Source organism: Pagrus major, chromosome 1, assembly GCF_040436345.1.
Source record: "Pagrus major chromosome 1, Pma_NU_1.0".
Lineage (NCBI taxonomy): Eukaryota > Metazoa > Chordata > Actinopteri > Spariformes > Sparidae > Pagrus > Pagrus major.
Window position 1 is genome coordinate 37,864,576 of NC_133215.1, and position 15,235 is coordinate 37,879,810.

A 15,235-nucleotide genomic window follows, 5' to 3' on the forward strand; every position below is an offset into this window, starting at 1 on the left:
TCTATCTATCATGTGCGTTTCAGGTATCCCAGTTGAATCCAGGGTCAACATCTTCATTAATAGCTTTGGGTCCATCCAGGAGACCACCATGGTGATGCATACACACACCGCAAACACACTTTTTAATTTTTAAAAAACACATTTCTTTACTTTCGAATTCTGAATTTCTGTCAGTATAGCGCAGCTACTGCTAGATAGCACTAAGGTATGTGAAATAATGTTTTCATATTTTTGACTGACCCAACTCTTTCTCAATGGCAAAATATTTTCACATTAATATTATTAACATTAGCAGTGTTGTCATAGTGCTGGTGCCTGAAATAGCAGGAAACCCTAACAGAGGAAAATATTAGTGGTAGAAGTAGCAGCAGCAGAATTAGCAGCAATGGCAATTACTAATAAAATCTCTCTCTCTACAGGACTACAGAGTGAACATATTTCTTCGTCAGAGATGGAATGACCCACGCTTAAGACTTCCTACTGACTTTAAAAGTGATGCACTGACTGTTGACCCAAACATGTTCCAGTGTCTGTGGAAACCAGACCTTTTCTTTGCCAATGAGAAGAATGCCAATTTCCATGATGTCACACAGGACAACATTCTGCTCTTCATCTTCAGGAATGGAGATGTCTTGATCAGTATGAGGTATGGACACACCTTTGTCATCTTTTTTTTTAAAATCAACCCCAAGACCCAGAACCTACAGCTCTAAATAGGAAGCAGTATCAGGAACAGAGCCTCCTCTTTTGCAATTAACCACTGGTATATTTGTTGGGTCCACCACTTTGGTCCAGAATAAAAGATCTTAACTACTGGATGGATTGCCATGAGACTTGGCACATATTTACGACTTTTTTGCTTTGATGTTATGTTGGTCTGTTGGTCTTTTTTTCAGTTTTTAAGCCACATTTAACATACACTTTTTAGATCCTGGTTTTCTTAATTGAAATGTCCAGAATAAAAGATCTTAACTACTGGATGGATTGCCATGAGACTTGGCACATATTTACGACTTTTTTGCTTTGATGTTATGTTGGTCTGTTGGTCTTTTTTTTCAGTTTTTAAGCCACATTTAACATACACTTTTTAGATCCTGGTTTTCTTAATTGAATGTTTAAATAGGGTAAATGATTTTAACTATCAGACTTGTAGATCTGGGGCCGTATTCCTAAAGATTCTTAGTGCAAAGAGTTGCTCCTAGTGGCCAAATTCTAAGAAAATTATTAGAATCATGATGTTTTCTTAGAATTTACCCTAAAAGTGAAAAGTAGATCCTAGTAAAGATAAAAGCTATTCCTAAAAAATCCTAGCTCTTAAGAGAGCTCCTAAGGTGAGATCTGTTAAGAGCAGGGAAGAGGACTTTTAAGCGGCTTAGGAGTTCCCTTAGCAGAGGACAAAATGGCGGATGGAAGAGGCAGGAGAGATATTCTCCAACCACTGGATGGCAGTGAATTAATGAAACGCTACAGATTGGATCGTGCAGGAATCATGTTTGTGGTTGATTTCTGTTCCTCTGTCCAGTTGGGTTTCCTTGTTCTTTTCTTCTCCATTGCTGTTCACTGGTTTGTAGTAGATTTGAAAGCCAACCAACACTGCTTCTTATAGGTTGGTCAGCAATCACAGACATTGATGAAAGCTGAGCCATTTTACCCTCGTTAATACCAAATTGAGTTGAAATGTTGAAAGTTGAAAGTGCAAAAATGACCAGCATGGCAATTAATATAAGCAAATAAATATAACTATCACTATGTGAATACTGTGCAAGTGGGCCTAAGTTTTCACACATTTTGTAGGATAATTTTAAAGTATAGCTTACTATTCACTTAACAGATATTTTCTTTTATGTGAAATATTATTTACAATTACACAGTCTTCATAAGATTAGATTCTATGATTAAGTTTATCGATTTGAGGGTCCATCCTTTGCCCATTATCACCAAAAGTATATTTTTTATCTAGCTTTTAGGATCAACCAATCACAGCTTTTGAAATGATGACTCATACCTAGCAACGGGGTCAACCACACCTCCTCACTAAGATAGGAGTTTCTGTCCATTCCTTGCTCAGAGTTCTCTGAGAATGTTCTGGAATCAATCCTAAACTAAGACTCCTTGCTGGGAATTTTTAGGTTAAGTTAGGAGCTCTCTGAGAGGATTCTCAGAATCTTTAGGAATATGGGCCCTGAAGTTTTAGGGTCGGCTGTTTACTACTGGTCCTCCTATTCAGCTGCTAACCTAGCTTAGCTAGGTTTTGTTTTCAGCCTGGTGGTTAAGGCAACCCATTGGCAAGCCTCGTCGCTTTCACTAACAATTTTTAGAAACTACACTTCCGGATTTTACTCTATCCCAGTTACCTTTTTCCTCGCCTGCATTCCAGGTGAAACTGAGGAGACATTTAGATGCTGACAGCTGCAGTATTGATGCCTCGGCTTGGCTGGCGGAGCTCATGGCTAGCAACTAAACTGAACAAACAGCTTACCCCCTCCTGCTGCTGCCGTTTGTCAAATTCCCAAAGCAATGTCTGTGTAGGAGATACACTACCAATAAATGTAATCTATTAATCACTGGCGATTAATAAAACACTCGTTAATGGGGCACCACCTCCGATGTTTTTATCTATTTGAATAATCCGGAGGTAATTAATCAAATTCGACTAAACAAGGTTAACTTGTATCAATTCTAATCAATTTCAGATCAATTTATTCAATCTCACAAATGAAGCAGTGATTTCTACACAGTTTCCATCGGTTCTCCACATTAAAACAAACCTGCACAGACAACGACGTACAGTTAAATATGTTTATTTACTAAATAAATCAGGGTGAATAAATGAAAGGATGATTTAAGCAAACAACAATGATAACATAAAATGTGGAGACTAAATGATCATGGTAATGAATATATGGAGATGAGCGGATGGTAAAGTCGCGAGTCTGGGAAGCATTCAAAGATTACGGGAGTAATTTTTACACTAACGAGACCCTAACCGGATTTCTTATTAATTAAAGATTACTATGAATGAAAAGTAAAGAGACACCAACTCAGGAAACATGCGTGTGACTCCAGTAGTGTGCATGGGTGTTTAGCCTACTTTGCCTGTAGAGTTGGAGACGTCCACCACCTTGAAACTTTCGCCGGAGTTGATGGCTTGACCGCGGCTTGCGGTGCCGGTCCAAGAGCAGGAGTTGAGTCACGTCTCCTCTGCGGCTTGCAGTGCCGGTCCAAGAGCTGGAGGGAAGTCGCAGCTCGTCCGATCTCCCTGTGGGTGGTTCTCTCGTCCAGGTGTCGGAGGGAGAGCGCAGTCCGTCCGGTACTCAGCAGGAAGGTCCCGGTCCGCTGCCCAGCGGGATGGCACCACTTGTGAGCGTTGGAGGCAGGCCGGTCTCGGCTTGGCAAAAAGTCTCTCGTTGCAAACCGTTCACACGGTTTGTTGATGCAGGCAATTACTGCACAACTTTATTAACGGTGTTGGTCGTAATAAAAGTCTTCTTCTTACATGGAGTGGTGACTCTGAACTTTTGATCGAACTAATTCAACTTTCTTGATGAAAATAACTAGAGAATAACGCTGGCCGGGCGAGTCCTCAGTTATTACTCAAAACAAGACGAATTAAGTTAAATTAACTTCTACTGAGTAAAATAATGATACTAAACAAAACGAAAGCACTTAAAATCAGTGCATCCTCAAATTAGGAGGTTGAGGTAAAAATCACACGTGGTCAATTGTGCGGAGATTTCTGCCTAAGAGCGTGTCGCAAAAATACAAAAGGTAAAGGTTGAAAAAGTTAAAAGAAGCGAAGAAATTTTCAAGAAGAATAGTTACAAGAAGAGAGCGAGCGAGAGCTGTCTCTTGGTATTTGTAGTCCTGAGTACGCCTCCAAGGGGCGGGCTGATGATGTTCACTCTGTAGACCATATCGCTACACTCACGAAACCTAATTAAATTTAAACTATCGATTTAATGTTTCGAGATCGTGCTTCGCCTTTCTCAGGACCTTACCATGGCAAAATAAATGTACTTTATCTAACAATGAAATAATATGACCTGATTAAATTCGCTGAACATTTAAAAGAAATTAACGCTGGATCAACATGAAAACACTTAAAGATACAGTAGAACTGATAGAATTGATCACCTGTACGCATTTCTTCTAGTTATAGCTTAATACTTGTAAACGAAGAAACATATTACAAACTTTTACTAGTAATCAGGAAAAACGTATTAAACAGAAGATCTCCCGACAGTCTAATTCCTTTGTACCCGGACTCACCACTGGAGGGTACTGTGGTTCCACCAAACACAAGACACATTTGAACATTAAACTTGATTTCAGTCAAATTTCATCACAGAGAAACGGGAGAAAGATCAGTTTTATGAACTTCTCTTACTGACTCTTAACCTGTTGGAATTAAGAGAATGAGATCCTGACTTAATGGTTAATTAGAAATGGTCTGAAATCTGGAGGAATGCCCCACAGATAGTGAGACCAGATGTGTCGTAAATAACAGACGGGAGTATCATAATAACAAATGGTAAAAAGGTTTCCAGTGTCCTCTCAAGCTCATGTGTGAATTAGAAGTTAGAGAGGAGGAGAGAGACACAGGTAAAAAGAAATACAGTAAAACAAAGGGGAAGAGAGCCATTCGATGTGTTACTTAATTTACACATGTAAAGACTCTGTATTGACACCTTCTGATGACCAGTTCGTTCGTCCCTCCTGGTGAACTGGCAGAGGACTCCACATGACCTGTGGGAAGAATTTATCTGTTTGGAAGGGAGAGAAAGTTCATTCAAAGGCTTTGGGTTGTAAATTAATTAAGAGTGTCCTCATCTGAAGTATTTATGAACAAAGAAAAACACTGTCCTCTCTGCCAGGAGATAAGATGGCGCCCCTCTTCCTGTAGAGGTGCTTCATCCAGATTAACAGAGTTGACAAGAAAAACAGGGCCTCAGTGTAATGCAGAGGCGATGGACATGTGTTCCTACATCTGCAACGTGGTCATGGGTTATCCACTTGAGAGACTGTGTTTTCCGCGAGACAAAAGTTTATCCACCACCATGCATGCTTCTCTGCTGACACAGTTTCCCCTCTCTGTTTAGCAAATTTTATGGTTTTGTTTCAAAATTTTTAAAAACTGCTCTTGTTCAGTTGCTTTTTAAAAAGGCCATCTCTTGATTCCTCTGATCTGAACAATTTCAGGCCTATCTCTAAGATTCCATATTTAGTTAAGTTAGAAAAGATTGATCAGATCAACTTTTGGCTTTTATTCATGAATATAATTTATTTGATAAATTCAATTTGATTCTAGAAAATAAAACCACAGCACTGAAATGTGCGTCTCAGGGCTTGAATGACTTGTTGTTAGCTAATGCTGGCCATGAATCCATTCTTGGTCTCCTGGATTTAAAACTAGGACTCCCAGAGTCATAGCAGACAAGGCGCTACAATGGTCAGGCAGACCGTGATGTGACTTCATTGTTCATATTCTCAAGCATTGTGAATGTATGCAGTATTTGCATTTACTGTCAATGTGAATTGAGTTACCACCAGAGTACATTGAGTCTCAAATACCACTTGCTGGCCAAGCACACAGCTGATGCAGAGCCATCTTCCCCTTCCAAAGGCAGACCATGCTGGATAGTTTGTAACGGAGACGCCTGGACAACTCTGCGTGAAACAAACTTTCATAACAGCGATAGCTAAATGGGTGGCTACAGCTTGCAGACCGATTAACATTGTATAGTTAACTTTTACAAGTGTAAAGTTGGACACTACATTGTGTTAGTTTTACTAAGGAATGTTACATTCAGGTCAGTATGCCCATCTGTTGTTACTCGCTGGGCTTGAGTTCGCAATGTTATGCTTTCAGCATATTTTTTTAGCATGCAGTACCTTTGAGGAATATTCTGGAGAATATTCTAGACAGTATTTGTCAGTGTTTTGGATTGTTGCAATAATAAATAATAATAATAATAATAATCATACATTTGCATAAAGCAAGCATATTTGTCCACTCCCATGTTGATAAGCATAGCATAGAGCAGAATAAGCAACCTTTTAAAAGTCCTGGGCCGTGTGTCAGCTGCCATGCGTCTCCTGTCCAAATGGACCAATTTGCTTAACGATGCTGAAATACAACTTGATGAGTATATTATATATTTTAATTATACTGTAGTTGATTATAATATATAATTGATATATTTATTTGAGTCCCGTTTCAGGCCAAATAACCACTAAATTAGGGCCTTAGCAGACTTTGGGCTAGGTTATTATTTAGTTACATAATTAATGTGATGTTGAACTAGAACAGGCTATGAGCAAGTTCAAGTTCTACTTTATTTGTCCCCAAAGGCGAATTATTTTTGCAGCATAGTGCACAACATAAAAAGAAATGCAAACATGAAATACCATAGGCCCAGCACCACTTTATCAACGGACAAGCACAATCATCAAAACGGCAATACAAACACTACAGTAATGACAATCCTGCTATACCCCTGAATACAGCATGACCAGCAAAACAATCCCTTTTTTAAAATTCATCATCATAATCTGTTATGTTTTAAGGGATATTAAATGGAGGACCCAAACGCAGACTCACAGGCACACACACAGGAGGCAGTTTTGGGGGAAACAAAAAGCGAGCTTTTAATAACAAGCTGAATAACAGACAAAAGAAGATACAGAAAAACTCAAATGAGTCACGCAGACTAAAACAAAGTAACAGCTAAAGGCTAAAACAAAGTGCAAACAAACGCAAAGTACAAATCAAAAGGAGAAACCAAAAACCAAAACTAGAAACATACCAGACTGGAGACATGAGGAGACACTGGAGACATGAGGAAAAACCGGGGATGAAGCTGGGAGGCAAACACAGGGAAAGACAAACCAAGACGGAGGATGACGGACAAAGACAGACACAGAAGGTCAGGAACGGGACATCAGAGGACGGGACACGAAGTAACACGGAACACGGACCAACACGGGGGAAGGGGAAAACGAGCTGACCAAGACATGAGGGAGAACAAAGGCTATATACAGAGACACTAATGACGGGACGAGGTACAGGTGGAGACAGGACGGACACGGACAGGTGAGGGGATTAACGGAAAAACACACAGGAGGAAGTGACAAGCAGGACGCGACACACAAGGGTACAATTTCAAAGTAAAACAGGAAACAGAAACCAAACAGACACTTAACCGTGACATAATTAGTATGATCAGTATGGCGTTACAATCACGGTACAATAACAAACTGTCCAGCAGCAACACTTAATAAAAAACTGCATAAATCATTCTTCAAATTAGGCCAGCCTGCTCAAAATATTCAAAATAGGCAGCTACCTCCTTTTCACTGCATTGAGTAGAGAAATAGCTGTACGGTGGGTACCAGAGAGTAGGGACTGAAACTAAGCTAATCTCCCCCCTTTTATTCAGAAAGTCCTTCCAATAATCAGACTACAGCAGTCTACAAAATAAAAGCTCCATCTTTTCAATACATTCATATTACCAAAACAAAACATTAATCCATCTGCAGTCACGTTTGTTGTAATCTACAATAATATTGTTTTCACATAGCAGCTTTTAGATAAGGCATTTATTGACTCTGCTGCACACACCTCTCTCAGAGTTGGACGCAAAGTTGACAGCGCCTCCTCAGATCTTAGCTAATTAGCGGGGCTGCTCTAACAGTTATTATTTATGGCTGCAGACACTAGCTTCAGATGGTAATGGCTAACATGATTTATAATTGTTGTGAAGCAGAAGTCAGGCTCAGCTTGGGTCTCGTCCGGTTCGTGCTTCCCAGCAAGTTCATAAAATCCGACACATGGCTCGAAATGTCTGTTTTAAAAAAGTAGTTTTTATCACTTTCAGATGTCTGCCTCCCTCCGACATACCTCCTACATAAGTAACGTTAGCCTAATGTCCATCCACAATTCAAAGCATGAGAGCAGCGTCACAACATAACTTTATTGTCCAGCTGAGGTCAGACAATCAACAATCAGCATCAGCTGCAGACTCTAGATTATGCTCTGTCTCTGCATTATTGCAGAATCTTCCACGTCCGCATAGCGATACATCTTATAATCGAGAAATTTCCACACCTGTAGTGAATATGGTAAACATTTAATTTGCTTAACATTAGCATTTTAGCATTGTGGTTGGGAGCATGTTAGCATGCTGACGTTGACACATACTTCAGTGCACCTAAAATTGTAAAGCCTAACAGAACCACTTTGTTCTGTAGACTGTCCCATATAAACCAGATTGCAGTGGTGCTGGGTAGATTTGTTTAGAATTAGAAACATTTGGATTTTACAGCTAATTATTTGAAGAATATAAATACATACAGAACATGGAGTAATAGTCTCAAAAAATATCTTTGGGTCTCTGAGGGCTAACAACATCTGAGGACAATACTGGCAGTTCAAACTGGAAGACAAACTATAGATATAAGTGATAAATTTAAAACTTTGAAAAGCATTATCCTTAAATGGGGCTGCTTTGTTCTTTCCTCTGGAACCCTTTTGCTTTTGTGTGCATGTGTGGAGGTGTGTGTGTTCATGTATACGTGTCTTTCTGTATGTAGGCTATCAGTGACGCTGTCTTGCCCCTTGGATCTTACACTCTTCCCAATGGACACACAGCTATGTAAGATGCAACTGGAGAGCTGTGAGTACGCACACACACACACACACACACACACAACATCCTTAGGGTTTCTTGAAAGTTCAGGACACATTTCAACCCAATCAAGTGAAAAATAAGTGATTGTTGAGGCTTAGAATACACATATAAAGAATTCCTAAAATGTTGAGGGCCAAACTCAGAAATTCATAACTTAAAAAGTATTTGAAATACTGCTTGTAGTGCTTCATGCAACATTAATAGGGAGTTTAGGGTTAAATTTGGCTATGGCTTAATGATTATCAGGGATAATCATTAATTATGATAAATAATAAGATCCAATTTACACAAGATCAGCTCGGGGAAGCACCCTTGAAGAAGGGAAAAGATAGCTGACTCACCAAATCAGTCTTATAAAAAAAAGTTAAACTGTCAGTTTGTAACTCTGATTAATAATTAACCTAATAACTACAACCAAAATTACCATAACAGCTAGTACTGGTCGAAGGATTTTGGAGTCCTTGACAGAGTCGAGGTTGGCAACATTCACTCTTGTACAATATTAAATAGACAGCATGAAGGTTCAAAAGTCTTTTATTTAACACAAAATGAAAACACACAATATAACTAACATGTACTATACAGGTGTGGGTGTGAGTGTGTGTGTGTGTGTGTGTGTGTGTGTGTCTAGTGTTCACTCGGCCTAGGGGTGCCAAAGACAAAGTGCGACTATATAGTGTGAGTGAAAATATGTACAACGGTGAAGCCTGTGTTCAGGGTGAGCTCAGGCCAAAACAAACCCAATCTTAACTCCTGACCAGTAATCTAACTAAACCCTATGAAAGAAAAGGAACAAAAAGACATTTGTTTACCCTATCTCCCAAACCTAACCAAAAACAGGAGAAAAAACAGGAAGTAAAGAAAAGGCAGCTCACTCCTACTGCTTCGTGCCTATCCCCAAACACTCTTGCTCCGTCAAAAGCTTACTTGAGTGGCTACCGCAACATGATCTTGGGTTGCATTTTTCCAAAAGTTGAGTCTGTTTCAAATTTTTCACAAGGCAGCCTTAACCCACTACCCACATTCAAAATGAATGAGAGGACCTGCGTTTCCGCTGGAACGCCGGGTTTGGTGTGAATCCAGCCTTACTGGATGTAACTTTTTTCTATGAGTATGCCCTCTAATTGCATGTTATCGCAGCCACACCAAACCACATTATTTTTAATAGGCTAGAACACTTATGATGGTAATGAAGGTACTGCAAAATGTCATAGTAGAATCTGAAACCAGTGATGGTGATTAAACCGGGATACCACCCACCCCTAGTGGCTGACCTCCTGTAAGTAGTTCAAATTGAGGATTTGTTAAACATTTCTTTGCCTTTGCCACTGTATATAATAAAAATACACTTCTGGTAGTCACCAGTCATCATTTTCTTTGCACTGAATGACAGGTCTCTCTCTATGTGAGATTGCAGTCAGCTGATGTTTGCTATCGAGCCACAGTAACAGAAGCAGTGTTTGCAGTAGCAAATGTAGCAATGTAGTTTTCCTTAGCTTGCAAAGTGATGGAGTGTTTGTTTAACATAGTTACAGCACTATTTTACATTTCCCCCTTAGGAACACAGTGGACAAGAGCGGTAAAACTGAAGTAAAACAGTTCCCCGCTAAACTGCATTGTGTGTCATCTTGAGGCCCTAACAAACTTGGAATGCAGTTCCTTCTGAAACCTTTGTATATTTTAAATCCTGTATTGTTAACTTCCATATTTGCTTGCTAGCAGTCTTTGTCTTTACTGTCTTTGTTGTCCACAAAATGCCCATCATTATAATAGCATGAAATCAGAGGCAGGATGTGAAAAACATTGCTTTCTAGTGATCAAACACTCCACTGTTTAGGACAAAATAGTTTCTTGACCATGCGTCATGATTGGACAGTGTTAAAAAAACAGGACTGAAATCAACGACAACAGTGTGGCTGCATGGTTGCAGGAGTATCTAGCAACCTTCTTATCTTAAGCATGATCTTATCTTCTTCCATAATAACAAACAATTTGAGCAAAATGTAAAGTACATTTAATTTACGTTATTCCATTAGTAAAATATGTTGCTGTTGTATTGAATGTTTAATGCGAAGTATACTCTGAAATTCTTGTTTATTGTTTTATAATTGTTTATTTTTTTCAGGTCTGTCACCAGTATGCCGCAAAAGGGCTTAAGATAATTAAATAGAAGGTAATCTTTTTTTATTGTTGTACATTAAATAATACATAAATATTTTCCATTTTTATGTTTTAGTTGGCTATACCACCAGTGATCTAGTGTTCATGTGGCAGTCTGACCCCGTTCAGATGGATGAGATTGCTCTCCCTCAGTTTGACATCAAACAAGAGGACATAAAATATGGAAACTGCACAAAGTACTACCAAGGAACAGGTTAGTAATTGTTCATTATATAATTTTAACAAAGCATTAACATTGCCACTACCTTAAATTATGAGAAATGTTTGGATTACACGAGTCTGAGGCAATCCTATGCAACACAAAACAAAACAAAAACATTTGCTTATTTTTTGCTGTATTTCCACAAATGTGGAAGGCACATTAGAGCATTTTGGTGAAGCGATGATGATATCTAGTCCCTGTTGAGTCCACCTTGAATGCTCCAGAGAATGCAAAATTTTTCCCAAACTGAATAAATACTGCACATAGAAACACAAAAATGCTAAGCTAGCTCAAGGTTGTTATAACATACCTGCTGAAGAATAATATTTTCCACTGACAGATTTAGGTAGGCTACTACATATCAAGTAGCACATTTGACCCCCCCAAAGTCCAGTTTTTTTGAGTAGTTTGAGCACTCTGTACCATGAACTTTCTTGGCCCTGGCACGGTTGGAAGAGGTGTGCTTCGGCACAGTACAGTTGCTCATGCATGAGCACATGCACGGGTGCCCAAGTATAGTCATGCATATTACGCTGCCTTGCATAATCAAGAAATACAGGAATGTGAAAAGGGCTGTTTATGACCAAAACAACATAAAATAATAAGCCACAAAAAAGTCAGTAAAGTTATGTTCTCTGTGTTGTTCTCCATTGTGCTGCGACCGGCTATGATGTGATGATGTATATACAAGAGGTAACTGTGCTCAGACCCAATTGTGGGCGGAGCAATGTGAGTGCAGGCCAGCAGGGGACTGGGGAGGATGGACAAGCGTGCTTCGTCATGGTACGGAGCAACTGGGCCAAGTGTGATCGCACCCTAAGATATTTAGGGCCCAGTACAATAACTTTTGTTTTGTCTCAGTTAAATAGCTGAAAATTACAGGTCATCCAGATATTTATGTCCTTGCAAGCCCTGACACACCAAACTGACATCAAAGACCTAGCTCTGTTGAAGGCCGACTGTTGTGTTGCCTCATATTGCCCGTGTCTCTGCCAAAAGGCTGCACTTAACCACAGCACAAAGGCTACAGCCGGTGGCCAACAAGCTTCTGTTCTGCAGCTGTGTATAAATAAATGTGATCAATGTAAATACTTCTCTGCTGATATACAACCTGTTGTTTTGATTAAGCAGCATTTGACTCCAGCTCCTATCAAGAGTATGGCTGATAAAAAGTTGCAAAGGAGAAACTGCGCTAAATAGGTGAAATCGTGGATACTACAGCAACAGGCTCTAGTGGCTTTCGCTTTCTTTTTCTCTTTTCTACATCGATCGACTTACCTTAATAGCCAATTAGAGTGATTGCTCATACCGACAAGCCGCCACAGACTCTACAAGCTGAAAAAGCCAAAAAACCTCCAACAAGGGCTGTCCAGGGCCAACGATGCTGGACACACCGCACCAGCTAGTGCCACTGGCACTCACTGATGGCCCTGACAATGCCTTATGGCTGACTGTCGATCTAGGTTGTTGGGGACTTTAGACATTCCTGAAGTTTATGTAAACTGATTAGTGTCATTTGGTCTAATTGATAAGTATAACTGGGTACTGTCTGCACAACAAACATTGTGGAGCTCCATGACTTACTCATGTATGCAATGAGAATTCATTGTTAACTTGAACTAATGGAGATCGATCTGATAAATGGGACATAAACCAACTCAATGCAGTTTCTTTAATGGCCATTAAATATTCCAGTCTTTGTAATAAGATGTGATGGTCAATGCGGCACTAAAATCTAACAAGACTAGTACAAAGACAAGTCCTTGCACATGCAATTAGAAGGTCATTTGTAACTTTTATCAATGCTGTTTCTTTGCTAGAGCACTTTGAAACCTGATTGGAAATCTGGAACAAGAGTAAAGGCTTTTTAAGAAAAAGTTTAATTACATCTACTTTTAAGGACCGTGGTACATAGCTTGGAAATAGGGACAGATTGATCATGTCTCACAGAAAGCTATGGGTAGAATTTCTTCATACAGCTTAGTATGGATGGAATCTAAGAGGCATGCCGATGGTTTAGATGAAGAAAATATAAAAGTTAGCTGGTGATGGTCAATGGGAAAGAAACAATCTAGATATATCTCTGGTCTGACAGTTGTTTCTAAGGTTTTTGTGCTTGAGAGTAAGTTTGTACCAGTTGAGGTCCGATGATGAATTTTGTATTGAATAAATAAAATTTTATAATTAAAGATGCCCATAAAGTTGTAACTGCTAATTGTTGTAGGAATACATGACTCAATAGAGCTATGATTCTTTTAGCCTGGCTACAGTGCTGAAAAGAAACTTGGTGTTGTTGTTTTTTTCCTCCATTAATGCTGAGTAATTAGGCATTATGGAGGGCTTTCTTGTAAGTTTAAAGGCTATCTAGCCAGACCAAACACAACACTTCCAGTTTGGTGGATCGCCATGTCCTTTCAGATTGGACCAACGATGGCCAGAACAATAAATTAATGGAACCTAAAGTTTTACAGAAATGCAACAGAAAGCTGAATGACTAATGAATGAATAAAGGAATAAGCAGGGCTAGAAATGATTGGTCTTTCCTCTGCTGGAATCTGGGGCATGAAAGGTGGTGAGGGAGGTGGTGTAATGTTCAAGGCGAGGGTTAAAAAAGAAATCCAATTTGTATCTATAGTAATGGTCTTTTATGCCCAAAGTTGGGGAGGAGGTTCAGGTGAGCCTCTGGCCAATCCAGCAGCATGCCTGTGTTCCCAGGGGTGGTGCCCATGGCCCAACCCCATCTGGCAAGCTGTGTTCCCAGGGGTCAGAACCCACATATGCTTAGCTCTTCAGTTAAATCCTAAAATGACTGCATATTGTTACTAAATAACTTAGATGGCTTATTATCTGAAGGTTCTAAATGTCATCCTTTTAAGCGGATGGACAATGGGTTTCAATACCTGGCCCAGATCATTCTGTCATATTTTCGAAGTAAAATTACTCCCATTACTAGAGTGGGGTAAAGGGGTACCCAGGGAACAGTCTGTAATAAAACGGCCTGTCAATGGCTTTGTCCTTTTCCAGTTTTTGCACAAAGCCAATGACAGGCCATTATATTACAGACTGTACCCCAAGGAAGCCATTCATGTATCTATGGACTCCCCAAGATACACAAGGAAGGAGCACCACTCAGACCCATTAGCATCTGCATCAACTCAGTTACTTTTGGTTGGTAACACTCAACACCACATCAAAAACTCACAGGATTTCGCCAACAAGGTGAGAGAAATAACACTGGACCCAGACAAAACAACAGTTTCTTATGATGTCACATCACTCTTTCCATGCATTCCCACTCAAGAAGCTGTTAAGTTGGTGAAGAAACGCCTGCTGCAGGACAGCACTTTGTCCAACCAAGACCACATTTGTGCCTTACTTGACCTCTGTCTGACGACCACCTGACGGCCACCTGTATGGTGCTTTCAACACCATACAGCCTGCACTTTTGGGGGACAAGCTGGAGCTCACGGGGGTGGACCAACACCTCACGTCCTGGATCCTTGATTACCTCGCCAACCGGCCACAGTATGTGAGGACTCGGGACTGTGTGTCGGACATGGTTGTATGCAGTACGGGGGCCCCACAGGGAACAGTCCTGGCCCCTTTTCTGTTCACCCTGTACACTGAAGACTTCTCCCACCAGTCACCCCACCGCCATCTACAAAAGTTCTCTGACGACTCTGCTATTGTCGGTCTCATCAGAGCAGGCACAGACAACCCTGCACACAAGTGAACATCCAGGGAACGGACATTGAGTTCACCTGAACAATAAACTGGACTGGACTGATCACACTGCAGCAACATATAAGAAAGGTCAGAGCAAACTCCATCTGCTGAGGAAGCTCAGGTCCTTTGGAGTGCAGGGGGCACTCCTGACAACTTTCTATGACTCTATGGTGGCATCAGTCATTTTCTATGGAGTAGTCTGCTGGAGCAGCAGCATCTCGGCAGCAGGTAGGAAGAGACTTGATAAACTTATCAAGAAGGCCAGCTCCATCCTGGGATGCCCTCTTGACCCAGTGCAGGTGGTGGGAGAGAGCAGGATGATGGATAAGCTGTCACTGCTGCTGGTGAAGGAGTCCCACCCCCTGCAGGACACTATCACAGCACTGGGCAGCTCCTTCAGCGATAGACTGATACACCCCAAGTGTGTAAAGGAGAC

The 15,235-nt window shown here is 40.4% G+C and overlaps 1 protein-coding gene across 2 annotated transcripts in view; it reads left to right on the plus strand.

Moving 5' to 3' along the window:
* The window catches only part of LOC140998533 (glycine receptor subunit beta-like), a 114,010-nt gene that overhangs the window by 23,134 nt on the left and 75,641 nt on the right, over positions 1 to 15,235 (plus strand). For both annotated transcript variants that reach the window (XM_073468859.1, XM_073468852.1), the window contains exons 3-6: positions 24 to 91; positions 420 to 646; positions 8,593 to 8,675; positions 10,927 to 11,064. In XM_073468859.1, coding sequence (XP_073324960.1) covers positions 24 to 91; positions 420 to 646; positions 8,593 to 8,675; positions 10,927 to 11,064 — 516 coding nt within the window. The remainder of the gene's footprint in view (positions 1 to 23; positions 92 to 419; positions 647 to 8,592; positions 8,676 to 10,926; positions 11,065 to 15,235) is intronic.